The sequence below is a fragment of the Convolutriloba macropyga genome, chromosome 1 (genome assembly GCF_964194025.1).
Source record: "Convolutriloba macropyga chromosome 1, txConMacr16.3, whole genome shotgun sequence".
NCBI lineage: Eukaryota > Metazoa > Xenacoelomorpha > Acoela > Convolutidae > Convolutriloba > Convolutriloba macropyga.
The window spans coordinates 34,310,780-34,332,959 of NC_134468.1; the positions used below are offsets into that span (position 1 = coordinate 34,310,780).

The window sequence follows — 22,180 nt, forward strand, 5'->3', positions numbered from 1 at the left end:
GTAATTCATCGAAAAGTGAGTCCGATTGTGATGACGTTTGGCCAGTGTGACGGCTCATTTTGTTAATACTAGTGTATTTTTGTTATTTTCTGGATTATTTGTTGGTCTTGTGTTCCCCTTTTTCTGCATTTTTTGTGTAAGAAAATGTTAAAGTTATATAAACTACTTCTACGTTTCTTTCTCAAAAGAGAAAAGTTTGTTTTCGTGAGTTCTATTTGCTGTTAGAGTTTGTTAACTCACTGGTCTCACCAGTTAAGGCAAACCAAAGGTGGGCTCCTTTTACAGCCTTTAGATATAAAGAGCTAGGGCTACTTATTTCTGCGCGCGAAGTAGGCTTACCTATATCTCTCAGACTAACCGACTCAGTAATACACTGAAGATAAACTTCTATTATTATGGTGGTAATAAAGTACAGCACCGTAGTCAAGAGTATACACATTGTGTTTCTAACTAATAGACTGGTTATAATTAGTGAAGTTCTCTCTATATAAAAGAGAACAGTGTCTTCTCAGTCTCCGATTTGTTGTAGGAGTAAATCCAGTATTTCTTCTGCTACAATCGTATAATATTGAACAGATTGATTTGATAAGATGAACTATTCAACTTCGAGCCAGCAAAATGTAAAAACTGAACACGTATAAATAGTCATCTAAACAGAAACTGTATTTTAAAAAACTAAAAACTAAAACTAAAACTAAAGAAATATTTCCCCTGAATAACATTTTTTTCAACAGGTTGTTCTGCATGTGAACACACTGGGAAAAATCTTTGTCTCAATACTCGCAAAAATTTTGTCCAAAAAACAGTTTGCTAGCAAAGTTTCATTGAGACTGAATATAATAAAAGCTGTTTTTTGGTATACTCAAACTTCATCAAAATAATATACTGATCGTTAATTTTATGAAATCAAAATCAGCTCCTAAAAAATCGGTCCAATCTGTTACCAAACTTTTGGAGCAACGTTCAATTCAGTTTTTATATAATATGGTAAGAGTTTGTAGGGATGCCGCCAGAAAAAAAACAGTATAATTGATTAGTTATCTGGACAGATGCGTACTATTTTGGTTTCGAACAAAGACTTTAAGAATTGCGTTTCTCGACTCATGAAACAGCATTTTTTCTTGAAATAAAAGTTTTTGAATTAGCTGTTTTGTCTTTGTGCCTTTCGGACTTTCTTTTGAAACGGAGCTTAAACCAAATAAACTTTTACTCTGCCCACTTTTTGTGCAAAAAAAACTACGCAACTTGCAATTTCGCTGATATCAATTTTTTGGAGTAACTATTTAAAGAAACTCTGGATTACAATTAGCAATAACTTGCAAGCGTTCTTACTAAGGTATACAGAATTTTGCAAGACCAGTTTGTAAGAGATATTGCCATTTTTACAAGAAAACTGTTCCCGACTGTCTGGGGGAAACTACTTCATGTATATCAATCCGACAGCGCGCGTGAACTAATCGAACTGTATGACGTATGTTTTCAATTTATGCTCTTACTAACGATTATACATGTTCAAATTATGAAAAATGCGTGATTTTTTGCTGTTCACGCGTAAACTACTGTTGAAGAGAAAATAGATTTATTCAAATCAACATTGACTGACTATTGAATGCGTATTCAGACAAATAACATGCGTCACGCAACTCTAATTACTCTTTCGTAATTTTACTTTTCCTGGTTACCATTTCTCCCCAAATTGTTTATTTTCTAAGCAAAGCAGATAAGCAATTTGTTTTTTACGCATATTAATGGAAAAAAAACTGCTCGTCTGGTAATTTTATGGCTTTCAAAACGCATTCACTTCTGTCACTTTGAATTTAGAGTACTACTTAACATTGTTTATTTTTTTCTTTTCACACATTATTTCGCTCTATTTATTGTTTCTGCTCCCATTATTTCACGTTTCACTACATAGCCAATGAAAGAGCAAAGAAGCATTCTGAAATGGTAAAATTCGTTGCTATACTTGTATGGGTTATAGATTATTTAGCTCGCAATTGGAATAAAAATGTCATATTAATTTTTTTTGCGCTTATAGTTCACATTCTTGTTGCCGTTTGTTATATTCAGCGCATTGTTCTCCAAATCAACTGATTTTTTACGAAGCTGCATTTCTTCACGTTGATTGTAAATTAAATTTAATTGAAACTTTGACCTTGGAAAACAGCACGTGATCAAGTTATCAAAGGCTTCATTAAATTAAGAGGGCAGACTACCTTGGGTTCAGACTACGGCTTTCATTATGTTTCATTAACTTGGTTAGAAGAGACAGTTGATACAAGTTTTCACTTTTTCTATAGGGGAAAAATTAGCCTGAAAAAATTGTCATGAAAAACTTTTAAAAAGAAATCTCATTTGGGAGAAATGGATATCTTTCCTTCTGCAGATATATTTTTAAAATTTTGAAAATTGTAATATAAAAAATTTCATTGAGAGCCTTGAGAAAGTTTAGTAACCAAAGTTGGAGCGCAAAATTTGAAATACGGTAAAAAAAACTCTATAAGATTAAATAATTAAAAGCTGCGCATCTTCAAGAAGCAAAGAATTTCTATACTTTTTATTTTTTGGTTATAATTTTGTTTCGGTTTTAACTCAAGTTTTGGTTTAATCGAAGCTTTTCACTATACCTATTTTTGTATAATTAAATTTGCGCAAGGCTGAAATCAAGGGCCGCTTCGACAGAATTTGCAAAATTTTGCTATGGTCTCTAAAAAGGGAACAAAAATTTAACAACTGAAAACAAGGAATCACACGACGTGCAGCTGGCTTTTGATCATTTCATAATGAGGCTGTGCCAGAAGGCAGGGTGAGACATTTTAATCATAATTTCCGCTTCCGCTATATTCCATGGAATAATTATCAAGGCAACGAACCTTGTTCATGCGAATATATTCCCCCCTCTCAGGTTACTCCGTCTCCTTTAATCGCATAGTTATTACAGTTGTTATTATTGTTATTACCGTATATTTATGAGTTATAACTAAAACTACTGCAAGGCAAAGATCCTCGTTTTACTATAATAAACCAGCCGGTTTGTTTGTTGCAGTACCGAAAGCGATTTGGAGCGTATTTTAGATTAAAGCTGCTGTTTTTCCTGCTAAATTCTACAAAGGCATTGTTGCATAACTGAGGACGAGCAGTTACTGGAAATGGTGTTGGGTATTGGTGGCGGCGACACTATGGACAGGTATAGTTAATATGGTTATTTCTGGGTGGTTATCTAGTTAAAGAAGTGCGGAATTATATAATAAGAGACGTATACGAACAGAGGTTATTAGTGAGAGCTAGGGCTTCTAGCCGAATGGGAGCTTAGCGGTTAGAGGAGTCAGAAAAATGGGGGGGGGGGGGGGGAGGGGGTGCGACTCTGGTAGATTTTTGTTACGGAGAATTTTGTTATTAGAAATTTGAGAATGCTTTGAAAATGCGTTTTTTTATATAATGCAATTAAAACTGACCAATAAGATAGCGGTGATTATTTGGGAATTTCTTATTTTTCTTTCCTTCTGCTAGAGGAACATTCGGCTAGATCGGCATGTTTCCTGTCAGTGGCCTAAGGCTAATATCTTCCTTGGTAGCTAGCAGCCTTATGAGAGGGTTTTGGGATTTTTCTTGTGGTAAGGTACGTATCGTATATAGTACGTGGTAGTTATGTTATTATTCCGCTCTTTTTCATAATTCTGTTCTAGACTAGTCTATATATTTATACTTTAGCGTCGGTTTGGTAGCTTTTCAAGTATAATAATTTTGAGCAGTAGGCTGTCCCCTCTTATCCCTGGGATTGAACTAACACGCAAGGAAAAATTGGGGGAAAGAACTGTGGTAGAGAGATAAGATGGAAGACAAATAGATAAATTGATAAATAGATAGGTATATAGATGTGATGTAGAGGGATATAGATTGTGGGAAAAGAATTTTGGGGTGGTATAGGATAGACGTTGTTTGTTCTCTAGGGTAATATTTCTGTTTTTAAATTGTGTTCACATAATATTGGCTGTAGAGGGCAATTTGACGGCTTTGATTGGGTGAATTTAGTTCTGTGACAAATAAATGTCTCGTTATGATAAATGATGCAATTATTATGCATATTAATCGTAGCTAACATTTGATCGCAATTTGAAAAATTGTTTTTTTTTTCCTGACAGTTTGTTGTTTGCAATCAAATCGTTACTTTTTCTTTAAAAGAGCACCATCAAACTTAAATTTTGAAATTTTGGGGTTTCAGATCGTGTGTAGGTTTCGATATCAGGTAGAAAAAATTTTAGAAAAAACTTTATGCTAGAGCATTTTTACCTCTAGAGAATTCGTGGGTTCGAGAGGAAGAGAGAAAAAATAGCCAAAAGTCAAAAAGTAATCACATAAGAAGATATAGAATAATCTAGTAGATCCAGCAAACACCCCCTCCCCTCCACCCCTCCCCTATTTACCCTGTTTGTATTTGGAGTAGTAGTAGTTGATGTGTATGAAACAAATGTATTTGCAGCAACAGAAGTAGTAGTAGTAATGTTAATAGCATTAGTGTTAACAAAGGTGGTAGAATTAGTGTGTAGTTGTAGTTGTAGTAGTGGTAATTGTATTAGTAGTAGCAGTGGCACTAGTGTTCATCTTTTTGAAAGACTTTTCACGTGTATGTTTTTATATCAGATTTCCCTTCAATTTAACAATCTATTTGCTTCTTCGTCTTCCTATTTCATCTTCTGCTCTTACTCTGCTGCTGCTGTTCTCCATTCAAAATTTTGCTGCTTGCTATCAATTGTCCACTTATTTTTACTTACTTTTTATCCCACCACCAAGCAAAGGCACGCGAGGAGTTTCTCTTTTTCCTTGTTATCCACGACCATTGCTAATACTACTATAACCACCATCACCATACCACTACTACCACTACCACCACCACCACTAATACTACAATACTTCTGCTCAACTATTTCTCTGCTATCTTTTCCTCCATTCTCTCATGTATTCACCTTTACCTAACTATACACAAGTATATACTACACACACACATATATATACATACATAGATATATATGCTTATTCTTACTTACCAATCTATCTATATCTATCTACATAGCTAGCTAGCTTCTAGCCGTTGCATCAAATTATGAAACGCATTTTTCGTCCACTCCTATTAGAGAGACTAAAAGAGAAAAAAGAGAAAAAAGAGAGAGAGACTATCTATAGAAGCAAGTAAGTGCATACAGGCACACGCATACTCTTACGTACACGTAAGTCTGTATCATAATAGTATGTTTAAACATGGGCAAGGATATTGAGTGTTGGTAGGGATGGATGCTATCTTTAGAGGGTTTCACTTCTCTACACATGGGGTGATTGTGGCAGTGGTTGCATCGACACTTTAACACAACACCACTCTGCTTCAATTCCTATATACCCAACCAAACACAGCACACCAACGACACAAACAGAAAAAAAAGGAGAGAGTTTTTTGCATCTTTAAAGATACGGACAATCTTACTGCACCATCTCTTGTTATAACCATTATGATTCCAATTCATTGTCTCATTTTTCCCGCATTAATGCTACCTAACCCACCACTCGCCTGCCCGCCCGCCCGCCTTCTCGCCCGGCATTGCCTGCCTTCCCGTTTGTAATAACGAGGTATAAGTTATAACTAAGCCGGGCCTTTGTGTAATAACCAGGACCCCCGAAATTACAGCCCAATTTGAAATTTTCGCTTATTTTTCGCCCATTTCTCTAATTTCAAGCTTTGCCCCCACCGGGCCCCGCCTGCTGACAAATCACCTAAGCCCACACACATACACACGCGCGTACACATACGCATTATACCAACAACGCAAGCCTTCAATCTTTACAACCCAAACCCCCGTTAGCCCCTCCCCTAGAGTAGTCTTTCTCGCTTTTGTTCCCTTCCCCACAATCTCTGGGGTCCTGGGTAGCAGTGTTAACTCTACTCCTCCGTTTCTGCTTAGATTTACAGGCCCTTTGCAATTTGGCCCCGCTTTCTTCCCTTTTTTCCGGGGAGAAAATTTAATTACATCAAAATTGTGAGAATCATTAAATTCATATCGAACGGCTTTTATTTGTTTCTATCCTTATTTTAACCCTTCCTTTATTTTCACCCAACCGAATCACTGTTAAAAACATCCCCCCTCTCTCAATCCCAGAAATGTTATCTTTGCTCTGGTTAAGATATATTTGCTTAACCCTTTTTACTGGGTGCAGTTAGGATTACGTGTCATGGTGACTACGTGCAATGACGTTGGCTGTTTGAAAGAAAGTTTCAAATTTGTCTCTTTCTCCTTAGCGCTTCTGTTCTGTTAATTCTACTACTCCGATTACACTTTACATACACACTGACATACACGTTCGCATATTGACCCCCCCCCCCCCCGCCATGGGGCTGAGTCGAGTTGTCTGTGTTCAAAGACGCTAAAAATAGTTATTTCACTATCTTGTTCATCTTCTCGATCTGACTTTTTCCTGTTATTGTTACTACCGCTTCTTAATTCTACTATACCTCCATTGCCAACGTGTGAGCTGCCAAATTTTCTACCATTGCTACCGATACAACTACTATAAAAACTGTTTTTGTGCTGCTTCTACTAGTGCAGTATCACAACTGTGACGTCACAGAGGAGTGGTCGCCGCAAGTTTCGCTATGTCCAATTTGGTAAGTAACCAACCCAACTTAACCCCCAGTCACATACGCAATCCCCATTTCATAACTTTTTCATCAACAAATTGAGACAAGGCAGTCTCTAATTTCCAAACTATTTACGCCTTAGAGCTGTATAACATGCAAACTTTGAGATCCTGATAAAGAAAATTTTGCCTTCTTTCTGTAAAAAATTTCCTCATAATTCAAAAATTTGTGAAGTTGTAAGAACACAACTTCCAATTATGTCGTCTATGAAAAGTTGTAATCATAGAACATAAAAAAATAAAAATTCTAATTAAATTTTTTTATCAAATCTTGAAAAGGCTAAAACAAAGTGGAAATAATGTGTTTCAAAAGGATAGTAAGAGAAAATCTGAAAAATGTTACTAAATTTGTAACCGCTTACCATTTTTTATCTTTTCATCTATGATTTTACTCATCCATAGGAGGAAAGTTTTAGGATCACAACTTTTGTTCTAAACAGGTATATAACGTTGGTGTTGGAATAAATAAAATCATGGCAGATTATAGCAAGATTTTGAAATAATTCGGACAGCAATATCATATCTTCTTTAATTCAGTACATTAAATGTCAGAACCGTTTCTGCTGAGCAAGCATATAGTTATAACCTTTTAAGGCCGTTTTCATTGCAACATTTTTCATCAAAAAGGGCTGATGTCGGAGTTCAATTTTGTCAATATAATCTGAAGCAACTTGAAAGTAGTACTATAAGCAGTGTCCGATCGATCAAATATTTCGAACCGAAACAGTTTGAAAGACTCCAACATCCTAATATTTTGCAGCACTGTTTTCCTGAAGTGGACATATAGCTTTGCAGACTTTGAATCTATGCCCACCACTTTGGGCTTAATTATGATCAGATCCTTGTAATGTTTACTTTCTTGATAGTTCTTGACAGACACAGAGTGATTTCAATTCCTAGCAGAGATCACAAATTTTCAAAGGGAAAGACTGCTTTAATGGAAAAGTGATAATCAGCTGACTTTCAGGAACAATTAATGTTAGCAATATACCAATGTGAAACTAAAGATGAAAGAAGGAGACTCGTTAACGTGCGTTCGCACATGATGTTCCGACTCGAGCTCATCTACATTTTTGACTTAATTGTCAACCAAAGGAAGAGATAATCAAAAATAGATGTTTGAGTTTAAAAACTTGCTACAAAACCTAATCACTAATTGAATTACATAAAGCCATGCCTCATCACAACACCCACGAGATCTGTCATCAAAAAGACTACGAGAAAAAGCAAACAACAAAATGAGCAAAACCAAAAATTTCAAGGCAAAGCTCTATATCTAGAATTATAAGCACCTTGTAACAACGTCAAAATGCAATCAGATAAAACCTTAACTACACAAATTTGTTTTTTCCTAGCTATACAGCAGATGGAAATTTTCCTTAATGAGACTAGGTAACAAAGAGAAGTAATAATGAGGCGAAATTCAAAAATCAATCAACATTTCTTAAACCAATTAATTTCAAAAGTCTTAAAAACCATCAGCTTATAACGAAATAATTCCCGATAAAATTAGTAAAAAGACATTATGAGACCACTGGAACCTGTCTTTGGCAGACTAAGCCATGAGAAAGTTCTAAAGATATAGAAGAACCCAAAAAAATTACAAACAATTTGCGAAGACAAAATTTATTGAAGCCATTAAAATCATTAGCTATTATCTGAACAATATGTATTTTTTTCAGTTTTATTTATACTACTTCAACTAAAATTATACTGAAAGACCAAAAAGTTCATTTCGGCCGCATTTGAAAATCATTGGGATCTGTCATTAACCGAATGTGCTAAAGGAAGAAAAAAAAACAAATAAACCATTCACAAAACTATTATGAAAACGCATATTGTCCAACAAACAAAACATCAGTTCGCAATAATATCAGTAAATTTGTTAATTTGTGAAAGACAAGGAATTGGATAGGACCAATCAGTGTTGAGAATAAGTTACAAGTTGACGAAAAGAACAACAAATCTGAGAAGTTTGAAAAATTTTTGAAATTTGTATAATATTATACACTTTATGATTATTCGCTATAAAATTACTGCCTCGGTTAACTTTTTTTCATTCGATACATAATCAGAAGTTTATGAGGCTGGCCAGCATTTTACGGCTACATAAAGAACGGAAAAAAGCAGGCAAAAAGCCAAATTCAAAAAAAAATTGAGCGAGAAAAATGTCGAGCGAAAAGCCATTTAAAATAAAACTTTCATTGAAAAGTTTTTTCTAATTTCAATCACTTCTTGAACACCAAAAGGATTCTTCTTCTTTTTATCAGAATGACCTCAAAAAATCTACAAATATGAACAAATACCTTACCACAAAATTTTTGAGAAGAACCATATTATCAACGCCATTAAAAGCAATAGATTTCAACGGAAGCCAAAAAAACGCTAAATTAGGCCTCGATGTGACTACAACAGTTTTTTCATTCATGAGTCATCAAAAAGGCATTACAACAAGTCGCTGTCTACGAAAACAACAACAACAACAATTACAGGCGAAATCCAATTAATCAGTAGAAAAGTGCGTGAAGAAGGTGTCGGGGCCATTTAAACCATAAGCTTTTCTCTGAAAATTTTATCCATGATACATTGAATGTCTTCGCTAAGCCAATGGGAGCTGTCAGTATTAAGATAATAAGATAAGATTTCAAAAGGAACCAAAATTACAAAAAAAAAATCCAAAAAGTAAAAAAAAATTATGAACACTCGTGCATCGAAGTCATACAACCAATAGTTAGATAATAAAACCACTAACTAGATAAAAATTGAAAGAAGTAGAAAACAAAAGTGTCCTGACATTATTGCAAATGACTTAGAGTTAACGAAAAAAAATATTACGATTGGTTAATGTTCAAAAAAAATTCAAAAAAACTATTTTAAAGTCCTGACAACCATTAAATTCAATAGCTTTCAACAGATGTTAAAAAATACCCTCAGTTATGCCTCGATGGGAGGACATGGATGTGTGTCAAGCACAGGTAATCAATAGGACATCACAGTAAGGCTCATGACTATGAAAACAACAATAAATCTAGGCAAAAACCAAAAATTCTGTAAAAAATTGCGAGACTAATGTGTCGAAGATGTGTCGAAGCCATTTAAAGCAAATGGCATTGAATTCAAATGACCAATAGTTAGAAGATAAAACTGCTAACCAGATTTATTTTGGTTGCAGTAGGAAGGGTGGAGGTCCTGTAATTACTGAGACTTACTTAGAATTCACACAAAAAAGTTTATGATTGGTTAATGTTGAAAAAAATATCCGAAAATTTATTTTCAAAGTCTTAACAGCTACTAGCTGTCCATTTAAAGCACTAGATATGTTCACTTACAGCTCATTACGAAACCACTTGAATTTTTAATCAACGAGTCTAAGCTATAGGACTCCAAAGAGTTCATAAAACCAAAAAGGAAAATCAAAATTTTATTTAAAGTTGCAAAAAACTCGGAGTCGAAGCCGAAAAAAAGCATGAGCGATTCCTTGGAAACAATTTTTTGTTCATCGGGTTTCATTTGAATGTGAATGAGGTTTGTCATTAACCGAACCACGATATGAGAAGTGACCACGATATGAGAAGTGTCTAGAGAAAGGACTTTAAAAAAATTTTTAAAAAATATGAAACGTTCTCTAAAAAAGGAGCTCTAAATTAGAATTCGAATTTTTTTGATGGTATTTATTTCTATGAGACCAGAGCTAGTCTTTTTACTATTATGAACTAGGCTTTTTGTCTATTATGAAAACAAATTTTGATTCTTCTTGCAATTTTGAATTAGTGTTTTTATAGAAAAAATCTTAATTTGAACGAAGGTTCCCCTAAAAGTGAACAAAATCATTCCAAATATCACGTGTTCACACAAAATTTTAAACCTCGATAACTCTTCGAAAGAAAAACTAAATTCAAAAAATCGTTTTATTTTCGAATTCTACGCTGGACGAGCTTTTTATTGATACCACTAACATTTCTATTCGATGAATATATCGATCGGCCAAAATTGTCTCACCAAAAAAATTCCATTTGAGTATATAGTTCTTCCCCCCACACGTTGGACCGGAACAACTAACTTCAACAAAAGAGCCATGGCTCGAAAAAGAATCCAATTTAGTTGCATCCAAATAAATAGCGGTAGAATTCATTTACAGTTAAACAGAAAAAAAAGTCGAAAAGAAGTATCAAATCAAAAAAAAGCTGCTTTATTTTTCATTTTTATTGTTTCTAATCAGAAACAATTGGTCTCTCAGACGCCAAACCATATGTCCGTTAAAACGGAAAATCTTTTCAGTTGAAATTTTTGGCCAGTTTTTCTCTTGATATTTTACCATTCACAAATAATGAACGTTATAATGATGTTAAGAGCTAATAGATTGATTGTTTCACGACGCTTTAAGTAATAGATGACTTCGTCTATATCAAGGAATGATTATATCACAAAATTTAAACAATTTGATTTCTTTTAATTTACTTTGCAAGCAAATAATTTTTTTTTTTTAGGAAACCAAGAAGTTGTTTTTAAAATTGCTATGATCGAAAAAAGATTTATTATTTCTGTGCTCTGACCATTTTGATGCCCCTGAATGAAAGTGAGACAAGTTGTGCCTGAAAATAGAAGTATATAACCCGGTTCGAGGTTTGGTCAAAAAATAATGTAAGATTTGCGGTGAATAGCGGTGAAAAAAAAATTATTTTTCACAGCAAAGCGCCCGCATCTTTTAGCGTTGGATGCGGTCATTTTTGCGGTTTTTAGCGGTGAACAATTTTTTTCAACGCATTCACCGGATTTCTCACAAAATAGAAACTGCCATACACGGGTTTGAACCTCTCGCCTCCTGCTTGTCAACAACTTTTTATTCCACTGCGGCATCTGTCACATTCTTCAAGTATATTTCCTGTGAATTCTGCTGGTAGCGTTGAATTTTGTTTTAAACCTTTTAGGCGGTGAAACAAAAATTTCTCCGCTTAAACGATGAAAAATATTTTTCACCGCTCAAATGTTTGTCGAATTCATCACATTGAACGCAAATCTTACAGTTCTACTCGAATTCACCGCAAATCTTACATCTTTTAGCGATTCTTAGCGGTAACACCTCGACCCGGGAAAGCATGAACTGAATAACAGAGGTATTTATCTTTTGGTGATGTCAACTTTTTCTACATAATTTTTCTGATCATTTGCCGGAAGTCGCGTAGAATTGAAATTTAATGAATGATTTAATTTTCAATTTTTACTTTTAAAACTGCTGAAAAAGTGCTGAAAATTTCTAATACTCAAACAAACTCATTAATTAAAAATTTTACTTGCATCGTGATTAAGAAAGATATATCATAGTATATGATGCATCTACCAATCACCGAAATATTTTATAAAAAAAATATATTGAAATTTTGGTAGAAATTATAGATATAGAAATTTCAAATCAATTGTACTGCTATTAGTTTCATGAATCCTTTTCTTTTATTGATTTGTTCGGATTCATTAAAAAGAATTCTCATTTGAAAGAAAAGCTATTCGGAATTTTTCAGGTTTTTACAGTGGATCCCCCCGACTGTTGAAAGCCGAAAATTTTTGAGTGGCCATCAATACTTCCATTGTTTCTAGACAATTCGAAGAGTGGTCGCAAAAAGTTGTTCTATTGGAAAGCTGGTCTATAAAAATTATAGCAAACTCTTGATCAAAATTTGCTGATGTGGTAAAAAGCGTAATCGATTGAACTTTCTTTTCGCATAAATGAAATATTTGTTCAAACCCACTTTAGTGGGAGAGGAACTATATACTCAAAAGTTTTTTTGTACAGTCAATTTTGGCCGGTCGAAATACTCATCGAAGAGAGTTTTTGAATTGAATCAAAGCTGATTTGAATTACAAAGCTGGTCCGCAGAACAATTCAAATTAAGGCTTACTGATGTCAAGTCTAATTGGCTTTGTAAAGAGATTCAATGAAACCTATTTTTTAAGTCATACGCTTATTGTCGTTGACTTTGAAAAACTCAAGACTTTTTCTAAATCAACAATGAACTATTGAATTTTGCCAAGTTTTCTTATTTTTGGTAAACTTATAGCTCAAGGCCAGCAAAGAGAGGTCGCATCGTCTTTCTGATGTATTAACGGTAAATATATTTTTCGCGTTTTCAAGTAATGGTTTTTCAGCTTTGATACTACGAGTTTTCTCAAGATAAACTCAATATTTGGACATTTTCTCATCTTTGACGTACTTTTTTTGTTTTGAAAGAATACACAATATCTTTACACATTATATAACTTTGTTGGCGTTTAAAAATAAGGCATAATTGAACATAACAGTTTTTTCAGTAAAGAGATTGTGGTTTCAACGGCCTAGACACTGTCTTCTCTAACACTTTAATGAAATTTTTTAGTTTGTGTTTTTTTCTTGTCTATTTGAGTTAAATGCAAAGCTTAGCGGCCTCCTATGGATTAACAAAGGGACCTATTAACTGAATCCAAATAATAGCTATTTTTTTATGATTTCGAAATCAAAGCTCTTTAATCAATATATGGACATATTTTTTATATTTAGTTTTGTGTGTAGTTTTTTATCTACTAGCTACCTGGTCTCATAAATTAAAGGTCTAACATCAGTTTTTGATATCATTCGAAACTTTTCATGACTTCTGATCTCAGACTTTTTCAAAATATAGACGTATTTTTTTAACTTTGCCTTTTGCTGTTACTTTTTCTATTTTTTTTCATCTTGTTACTTAGTCTCGCTAACTAGAGGTCAAATTTCTTTCAACTGGTGTTAGAGAAAAATACGGTGGAAAACACAACGAACGGGGGAAATCTATATTTTTAGTGCATTGCTTTTTGTCTCAACGGCTTCGACACCGTTTTTTCGCAAAAATTTTAAAATGGCCTATTTCTCTTTGTAAGCAAATGTCATTTTCTGATTGTTGACATATTCTAACATATTTCTTTCGAGAGCTGAATCATTTTTTCAGTAGTTTAAGTTGATAGCTAATTTTTTATTACTTTGAAATTAATTTATGTATTCAATTAATCTATTTTTTTAAACTTTCGCACTTTTTAGTATAACATGTTCCCAGATCTCATTATTCGGAATTCACATGTCACAACAAAATTGTTTGAAAAACTTACAATTGATTTTTTCCTACCTTTTTGGAAGAGATTATGGTATTAACGTCTTCGACACCGTTTTCTCGCAATGTTCAATTGAATATTTGTTCTTCGTCTGTATTTGCCGTTTGTTTGTGTAGACAATATGTTATAGCTAAAGACAGGTTTCAAAGTCTTGATATGGAGGTATGAATAACAGATATGCCTACTAAAAGATTTCAGTTGATATTCAACGGTTTTCATTTTTTTTAAAATTATCTGTTTTTAAAAAAAATATTAACGTAATTATTAAATTGTCCGACCGTTTTTTTTTCTTTTATGTCTACTTGTTACCGAGTCTCAAAAAAGACTGGTTCCATATTGTTTTCCAGTGAAGTACAAATTAGGTTGTTGAGTTTAGATTTTGTTTTACGCTAATTTGACTTTGTTGTCAAGTTTTTTCTTCAAACCTTGAGTTTTCGATGTAAATAAGATTATTGCTGTATCGATATGATTTTGTTGTTTGTCTTGTATCGTAGTCTTAGTATTAACAGGTTTCATCGGCGGTCTTATCTTGTTTCGTGTACTTCAGTGATTTAGGTAAGAAGCATTTTTTCATGCACCAAATTTCTGAAAAAATTATTTGAATTTTTGAAATTTTTCAATCTATCCCTCATATGATAGAAAATTATGCCAAATATGTAGATCAGCGGGATCGGAACGTTTTTTGCAAGTGCAGATTTCTGAGCTTCTTTGATTTTGTATGTTCTCTCAGGCTGTTTAAGAATAACCGAATCTTTAAGGAATTTTTTTTACTGCTAATGCCAGCTGTGTTGTCTACAAAAAATTTCATCATGCTCTAGACCATGTTTAATAGTTTTGCTTGAAAATTCACAGTTTTTCAAAAGAAACATTTAGACAGCAGTGGGTTGTTTTGCTCTCAATAAGTGCATGACTAACTTTGAAGAGTTTGAGAAGTTCTCAAAATCATCCCAAACCACACTAACAACAAAACAAAAATTAAAAAATTCACGCTCAAAGAACAATTCAAAACTACTGTTAGTAACAATTGTGCTGTAATGCTGTTAATTCAGCTTTTGTTGTATAATCCTCAGAATATTGTATACTCGTTATGAGTAGAAATTAAAGTAATTGGCAGAGAAATAAATTTCGTTGTTTCGTTTCGACATTTTTTCATTTTCAAAAAAATTTTAGCCTCAATTTTGAGAGAGAGAATGAACAATGTTATTGAAAATATTAGTAACTGAACTGATTCTGAACTTTGGAAAATAAACAAAAACTCTGTTGCCTTGTAATCCATGGAAATGGCCCACTCAGATAAGCATAGAAAGAAAGAGTGCTGCTAATTTAACTTGAATAGCGAATTGGATATTGCATTTGCGTTCTAGTTTTCAGGTTGCCAAAAGATGATAACATATATTTACACATTTATTTCGTGAAAGTATCTTCTGAAACTGTGGCTTTGAAAGCAACTCCGAATTGTCTTCAATTTGAAGAACATGCCATACTTAAAGAACTTTTATCGTATAAGATCTGATAAAAATCATATCAAAAATTACAGTCATGGCTTTCCGAATGTTTATCTCGCAAGATCTGATAGGATCTTACGCAATAAACATTTTTGTAAGGTAGAATTTTTATCTTGTAAGATCTGACACCAGTGATTTTTTATCGAGTGCGATCTTATCAGATATTACATAAAAAATTTATCGTGTAAGACCTCATAAATTGTCTTAGAAAGCTTTTTTTAGGCGACGCATAACTTTATAAGTATTTTCATGACATTTTTCTTAGAAATTTGTATGATCTTACTAGATAAAAAATTTTTCAATTTTCTGGTTAGTTTTAAAACATTCACGTGCACATTTTAGAATGCCAAAAATCTGCAGTGCCAAAAGTTAAAATGCCAGAAGTTGCTATTTATACAGAAGTTGACTGCCGTTAACTTTCGTCATTTTAAAACGTCCCCGTCTCGTTTTTTAAGCATGGTTAAGTGACTCTGCAGGAGTCACTTCTTATTTCTGACTTAATATCTCGAACCACTGACGGTAGCACGAAACTGATGTTTAATTCGATTCTGAACTTCAATGCTACATACATAATGGATATCCATTAATATTTAATTATTCGTCGGGATAACAACAGTTTAATAATTTATCGATTAAATAGATCTTGTTTTTTCCCGATAAAAAGCATGAAATTCCGGGATTGGACCTTTTTTCCGCCACTTCTCGGCACTTGCTATAAAAAAAGTTCCGAAAAGTGTGGCTGAAAAAAGTAGTCTTAACAGATATGGCGTGGCATAAATTATGCAACTGTTGTAATCGCAAGAAGAGGCGATTAAAAATATTACCACATCGTCGTTATCGCTCTCTAGAAATTGTTCAACAACTATCTTTTGCCTCGGGCTGTTGATAAGTTCTCGATGGCGATAACAACCGCGTGGTAATGTCATCATCGTTCAATCTTCTAAAAGTTTAGTATTGATAATAAACAGACGCTATGCGTAAAACCAATTAAAATTATACTGCCCGGGCTTAGCACCCGGTACATTTAACCACTGAACCAGTGTACATCCAGAAATCTCCTATTAAGACACTGCTCGAAGGTGGTAAAAAAGATAAGTTTTTTTTGTGTTTCAGTTCATAATCGGACTGTTCCTTGTCTGCATCATTTTGTTCCTCGTGTTCGGCTGCCCTGTTCTACACTACATCGGCCGAAAGTGTCGCCAGTTATTTCATCGCAGTGACCACGGCTCTCTCGCCAAAGAGTTCGGAGCCGAACAGTTCTTCGTTAATACGGCCGCCGCTCATGGCAAATCCAGGAAGTTCAACTTCGACTCTGCGTGGCTACAAAATAGAAACTCGAGCAACCTTAGCGTTGTTCCGTACAAACAGCAAGCTAGAGGCAAACGCGATAATTTTAGAGTAAAATTGCCAATAACCACTGACCATTTAGCACAGATTTTAAGACCGGCAGCACTGGCGACGTTTTTGAACGTTACTCAGAACCCATCACGACCCCCACCTCCGGAAATTTTATCGCATCAGGCGATTGAGTTTTCGCCAATCATAGTGGAGACTTTATTCTCAAGGGTACGAAGCAAACCGGTCACTATAAACAAAGGTGCTGAACTTGGTACGCCTGGAACTTCGCAGTCCAATCAACATCAACAGGATGATAAACAAAAACAGAGACAACAAAACATCAACCATCAACAAGGTACATCTGGAAGCAATTCTAAACGTCGCAGTTCTCCTGGCATACGTGTCATCGGGCAGAATAATCAGAGTGTAGTGCAAAATAATCAACAAGTTGCAATCGAAATTACAAACAATCCAATCCCTGCAAATGCTTGTCAACAAAACTGGGATAATTCGGGTATTCGGAACAGTGCAAACAGTTTGAACACACCTACCAATCAACAAGCTATGAGTTCATGGAATGATTCTGCTAGCAATTTTACTGTTTCCCCTGCTGCTGATTCGATAATCATATCTTCACAAAGCTCAAGTAACCGAAAACCAATTTACTCGAAAAACGTAACATCAAATTCTAACGGTGGCACAAAACGCATTACAGGAATCCAAGTTGTACAACCGGGGGGTTCCAGAGGTCACAAAGGTCATCTGATGGACGAACGGAGAAAGCTATCGGCGGGAATGGAACCAGCGCTTACTACTTGTTGCACGCCAACTGCGGGCCAAAGGAATCCTGCGCCATGTCTGTCTGGTCAGAAAAGCAAAGCGAAAACTTTGAGTTTTCATGACTCGCTTCCGGTGCTGAATGACGTAGTCATAACTAATATGACGTCATCTGCAGACGAACATCCGAAAATATCCTCGCTTCATAATATTGATGCTGCTTCGCAATCATTTTGTGTTACAGAAGTTTGATTTGATTTCATTTTTTAATAATATAGAAACAAACCCAATAGTTTGTAATTGTTTATATCTCGTGTTTATTTATTTATTACGATACGTTGATTGTCTGATTGATTGAACTTCTTATTCGTGAATAAATTTATGCTCCTATTGATTGTTTGAGTAAGTTGCATGAGCGGCTGTTGTACATCGTAACAAGAAAGCCCAATTCATCAAGTCGACTTGAGGGTTAAGTCCTTTTTTCAGTACTTGGGTCATCGTTTCATTCAAGCATCACGAATAATACAGTGCCTAGATCACGAATAATACAGTGCCTAGATTTCATTCAAGCATCACGAATAATACAGTGCAATTCGCAAACATCATTCTTAGAGTACGAGAAGCAGATTCGAAGTTTCGTATAGGTTTCGAAGTTTCGTATAAGTTTCGTTGAAACTCCATACACATAAACCAGAGGATAGCATGAGAAACCTTTAGAAAATATGCAAACCGCCTGCAGTTAAAGCAGAACAAATGGACAAAACAGCTGATAACAAGACCACAAAAGTACACTAAGCAGATCAAAAGATCATTGATTTTGAAGAGCAGAAAAAGTAAGAATTTACCTTTTAATGAAAGACCGACGGGGAAAACTTCTTTTCAAAAGAACATTAACAGAGTTCTTGTATTGTCAGCATGAAAATATACCAACAGACAGACATCTAGGATCATTTGGGTCCAATTTGAGGAATGAACAGCTGATTGGGTAACATTAGTCAATAAACAGAAGACTTGTATAGTTTTGATTATTTCAATGACTCAAATGAAAATCAAAATCAGGTACACACCACGTATACAAACGTTACCAAAAGATTAACAGTTGCAAGACATCATTTTGGGAGGAAAAATTAGAGGCAACTAAACTGTCAAAAAAGACCAGAAAGTTTCTGACGAAGGTTTTAAAGACACGAGAGCCTACTGGAACACTTGAGAGTGGATGATTATAACTATTTCTCTCGCTAAAATTTTTCTGCAGAAAAGCACGGTGTTGATTGAAATGGCGTATTAGTATTCTGATGAGGCCCTCTTCTTGATGGTTTTTTCACTGATGAGACTAGGTTGCTCATCTCCAAACATGGAATTCAGGTTTGGAGATTATTGAGCTTTCAACGAAATGGGGGATTTCTCCCATTTTAGCCCCCCCCCTCAGCCTAGTGGTAAGATAACCTATACACCCCCTATCATGGTATATATATACCATAATAGGGGCTATAATTTCATGGGGAGCGATAATGGGAAAAACCTGAAATGGGAATGATGTTCTTGATAAAACGCAAAGAAAACTTTTGGGAGACGCAATATTTTCGAGTGAAATACAACCAGAGCAACGTAAGCTGCTAGTTAGTTATTCTTCTCTGAGCTAAATATTGTCAGCAAATTCGTAAAACCAAAATATTTTGGATGTAATGGAATTGCCAGCACATACTGCATATCTGAAACAAAACGAAAACATCGAAATTTTAGAACTAAATGGATGCATATGACGAGAAATAAAAACTAAAATAGCTCATTTTGTTTACTAGTTTCTCGAGTTATGGTCTGCACATTTTTCTCAACAATGCCTTAAGGGAATTTTTTACTGTAAGTATGAATTGGAATTAACAAATGAATTTTTGATTATATGTTTTTTTAAACTTGTGGCTTAGTTATTCACGTTTTTAGTTGATGGACTAGGCAGTGAAAGTTTTGTACTATGTTGTATTCCCACTTCAGTTGCTTCATTCTTCTCACGCTCATCACATTCATATGGGTTTGTCAATATTGTTCCAACATTTTTTAAAATGGGGGAATATATGCGAGGCTGGCTTTTTCCTTTAGTCACGTTTTCACTTTTGTTTATGTATAAAGCAAAAAAACAGAAATTGCATTCTGTTGCCTTTAGAGGCTACTTTTGTTTTTTTTTACAAAAAGTGCAAAATTTATTGTAGTTCAACTCCCCGCCATTCCATTCTGATTTTTTGGTTTTAGCAATTCGAAAAGGCTTTAAAAATAATTTTAAGCCTCATCAGACGTTATTCAAAAATTTATTATAAATTCTTCGAGTTTCATTGTATTTTGAGGTTTTTCAGCTATTTTGATACTTTTTAAGATAATTGGGCAATTTTTTGGGCATTTTTTCTTTTTTTGTATCCATCTGGAACTGAGGGGCCAGTTGTTGCTCAAAATATTGCTTAGTGTTTCAGTGACCAGGCAATTACAGTTTATGTGGTTTAAAACGTTATTTTTGTTGAGAAAGATGAAAGATCTTTTACCAATTTTTTTGGAAGTTTCGTCCAATTGTGCAGTTTTTTTCCAAAAACAAATATTTTGAGAAATGGGGAATTTCTCCCATTTTAGCCCCCCCCCCCTCCCCTCAGCCTAGTGGTAAGATAACCTATACAGCCCCTATCATGGTATATATATACCATAATAGGGGCTATAATTTCATGGGGAGCGATAATGGGAAAAACCTGAAAAGGGAATGATGTTCTTGATAAAACGCAAAGAAAACTTTTGGGAGACGCAATATTTTCGAGTGAAATACAACCAGAGCGACGTAAGCTGCTAGTTAGTTATTCTTCTCTGAGCTAAAGATTGTCAGCAAATTCGTAAAACCAAAATATTTTGGATGTAATGGAATTGCCAGCACATACTGCATATCTGAAACAAAACGAAAACATTGAAATTTTAGAACTAAATGGATGCAAATGACGAGAAATAAAAACTAAAATAGCTCATTTTGTTTACTAGTTTCTCGAGTTATGGTCTGCACATTTTTCTCAACAATGCCTTAAGGGAATTTTTTACTGTAAGTATGAATTGGAATTAACAATTGAATTTTTGATTATATGTTTTTTTAAACTTGTGGCTTAGTTATTCACGTTTTTAGTTGATGGACTAGGCAGTGAAATTTTTGTACTATGTTGTATTCCCACTTCAGTTGCTTCATTCTTCTCACGCTCATCACATTCATATGGGTTTGTCAATATTGTTCCAACATTTTTTAAAATGGGGGAATATATGCGAGGCTGGCTTTTTCCTTCAGTCACGTTTTCACTTTTGTTTATGTATAAAGCAAAAAAAGAGAAATTGCATTCTGTTGCCTTTAGAGGCTACTTTTGTTTTTTTTTTACAAAAAGTGCAAAATTTATTGTAGTTCAACTCCCCGCCATTCCATTCTGATTTTTTGGTTTTAGCAATTCGAAAAGGCTTTAAAAATAATTATAAGCCTCATCAGACGTTATTCAAAAATTTATTATAAATTATCCGAGTTTCATTGTATTTTGAGGTTTTTCAGCTTTTTTGATACTTTTTAAGATAATTGGGCAATTTTTTGGGCATGTTTTTTTTTGTATCCAGCAGGAACTGAGGGGCCAGTTGTTGCTCAAAATATTGCTTAGTGTTTCAGTGACCAGGCAATTACAGTTTATGTGGTTTAAAACGTTATTTTTGTTGAGAAAGATGAAAGATCTTTTACCAATTTTTTTGGAAGTTTCGTCCAATTGTTCAGTTTTTTTTCCAAAAACAAAATTTTTGAGCTTGATATAGTTTTTTTTTGTTGCTGCGTTCGTAGCTTAATTGTTTCAATTGCTTTAGAAACTGTTGTAAAATCTGTTTGTTTTATATAAAAATTAATTGAATTTTTCTACTTTTTGGATCAATTAGTTTTTTTGGCTAATGTCTTTTCAATTTTTGACTGATTTGTTGTTTCATTGGGCACTTTAGTAAGTACCAATCGAAATGGCAGTTTCTTTGGCAGAGAACTCGTCGAGTCGTTTCCCGAAGACTGTTGGCTGTGTTTTTTAATACGTTTCAGCTTTCTATCAGATTTTTGTTTAGAATATTCACGACGGCAAACCGTTCGATATCTGACTCACCTCACTCACTATTTCTACCGAATGGATTTTCATTCATACTGCTCTAATTATGGAAAAGAGTGAATACGACAATGCGGTCAGGATCATATGAGGAAAACCACTGGAAACCGGATAAACAAACACGCCCTCATTAAGTCATACTGCTATTTGGCATCAATATTTGAGCTACTGCTGGCTGGTATTGTTATATGCTTAATTTCCTGAAGCTCAGGAGCTGATTCATTTATAATTTGGAATGTAACTGACACTGCACAACAAATCAGAACACTTTTTGACACTTGGAAAAAAACTCATGTCAGTTTCTATCTCTTCCTTTTTCTTTTTCTGTTTCAATGCTGATATGCTTTTAGGGGGTAAAAAAAAGAATAATTCTGGCACGTTTTTGGCTGCGTTACGTTTTAAAAAACAAAATGAAGAATTTTCAAATCTTTAGTAAAAAAGGATTCATCAGACAAAATAACTGAAGAAAAACTTGTGCTTAACTTTTAGCGGAATAATTCCCTCGGTTTCTCTTTTATGTTTCCAAAATTAGTAACGCTTCTCATTAGTTCAACAACTTCTCGAAGTACCCAGAACAGAAAAGTGTTATAGAGCGGGGAATAGATTTTTAAAAAAGTTTCTAATGGGAAT

The 22,180-nt window shown here is 34.3% G+C and overlaps 1 protein-coding gene across 3 annotated transcripts; it reads left to right on the plus strand.

Moving 5' to 3' along the window:
- Positions 1-1,555: 1,555 nt before the first annotated feature.
- LOC142338136 (uncharacterized) lies at positions 1,556-17,804 on the plus strand. Of its 3 annotated transcripts, none has more exons than XM_075387780.1 (4): positions 1,556-2,258; positions 3,076-3,187; positions 5,303-6,652; positions 16,413-17,804. In XM_075387780.1, the coding sequence occupies exons 3-4, from the start codon at positions 6,641-6,643 to the stop codon at positions 17,664-17,666; spliced, it is 1,266 nt and encodes a 421-aa protein (XP_075243895.1). In that variant the 5' UTR covers positions 1,556-2,258; positions 3,076-3,187; positions 5,303-6,640; the 3' UTR covers positions 17,667-17,804. The 3 variants fall into 3 exon arrangements, with proteins under 3 accessions (XP_075243895.1, XP_075243889.1, XP_075243902.1); XM_075387774.1 differs by having other exon boundaries at positions 1,556-2,221; positions 2,763-3,187; XM_075387787.1 differs by lacking the exons at positions 1,556-2,258; positions 3,076-3,187 and adding an exon at positions 4,642-5,225.
- The last annotated feature ends 4,376 nt before the right edge of the window (positions 17,805-22,180 follow it).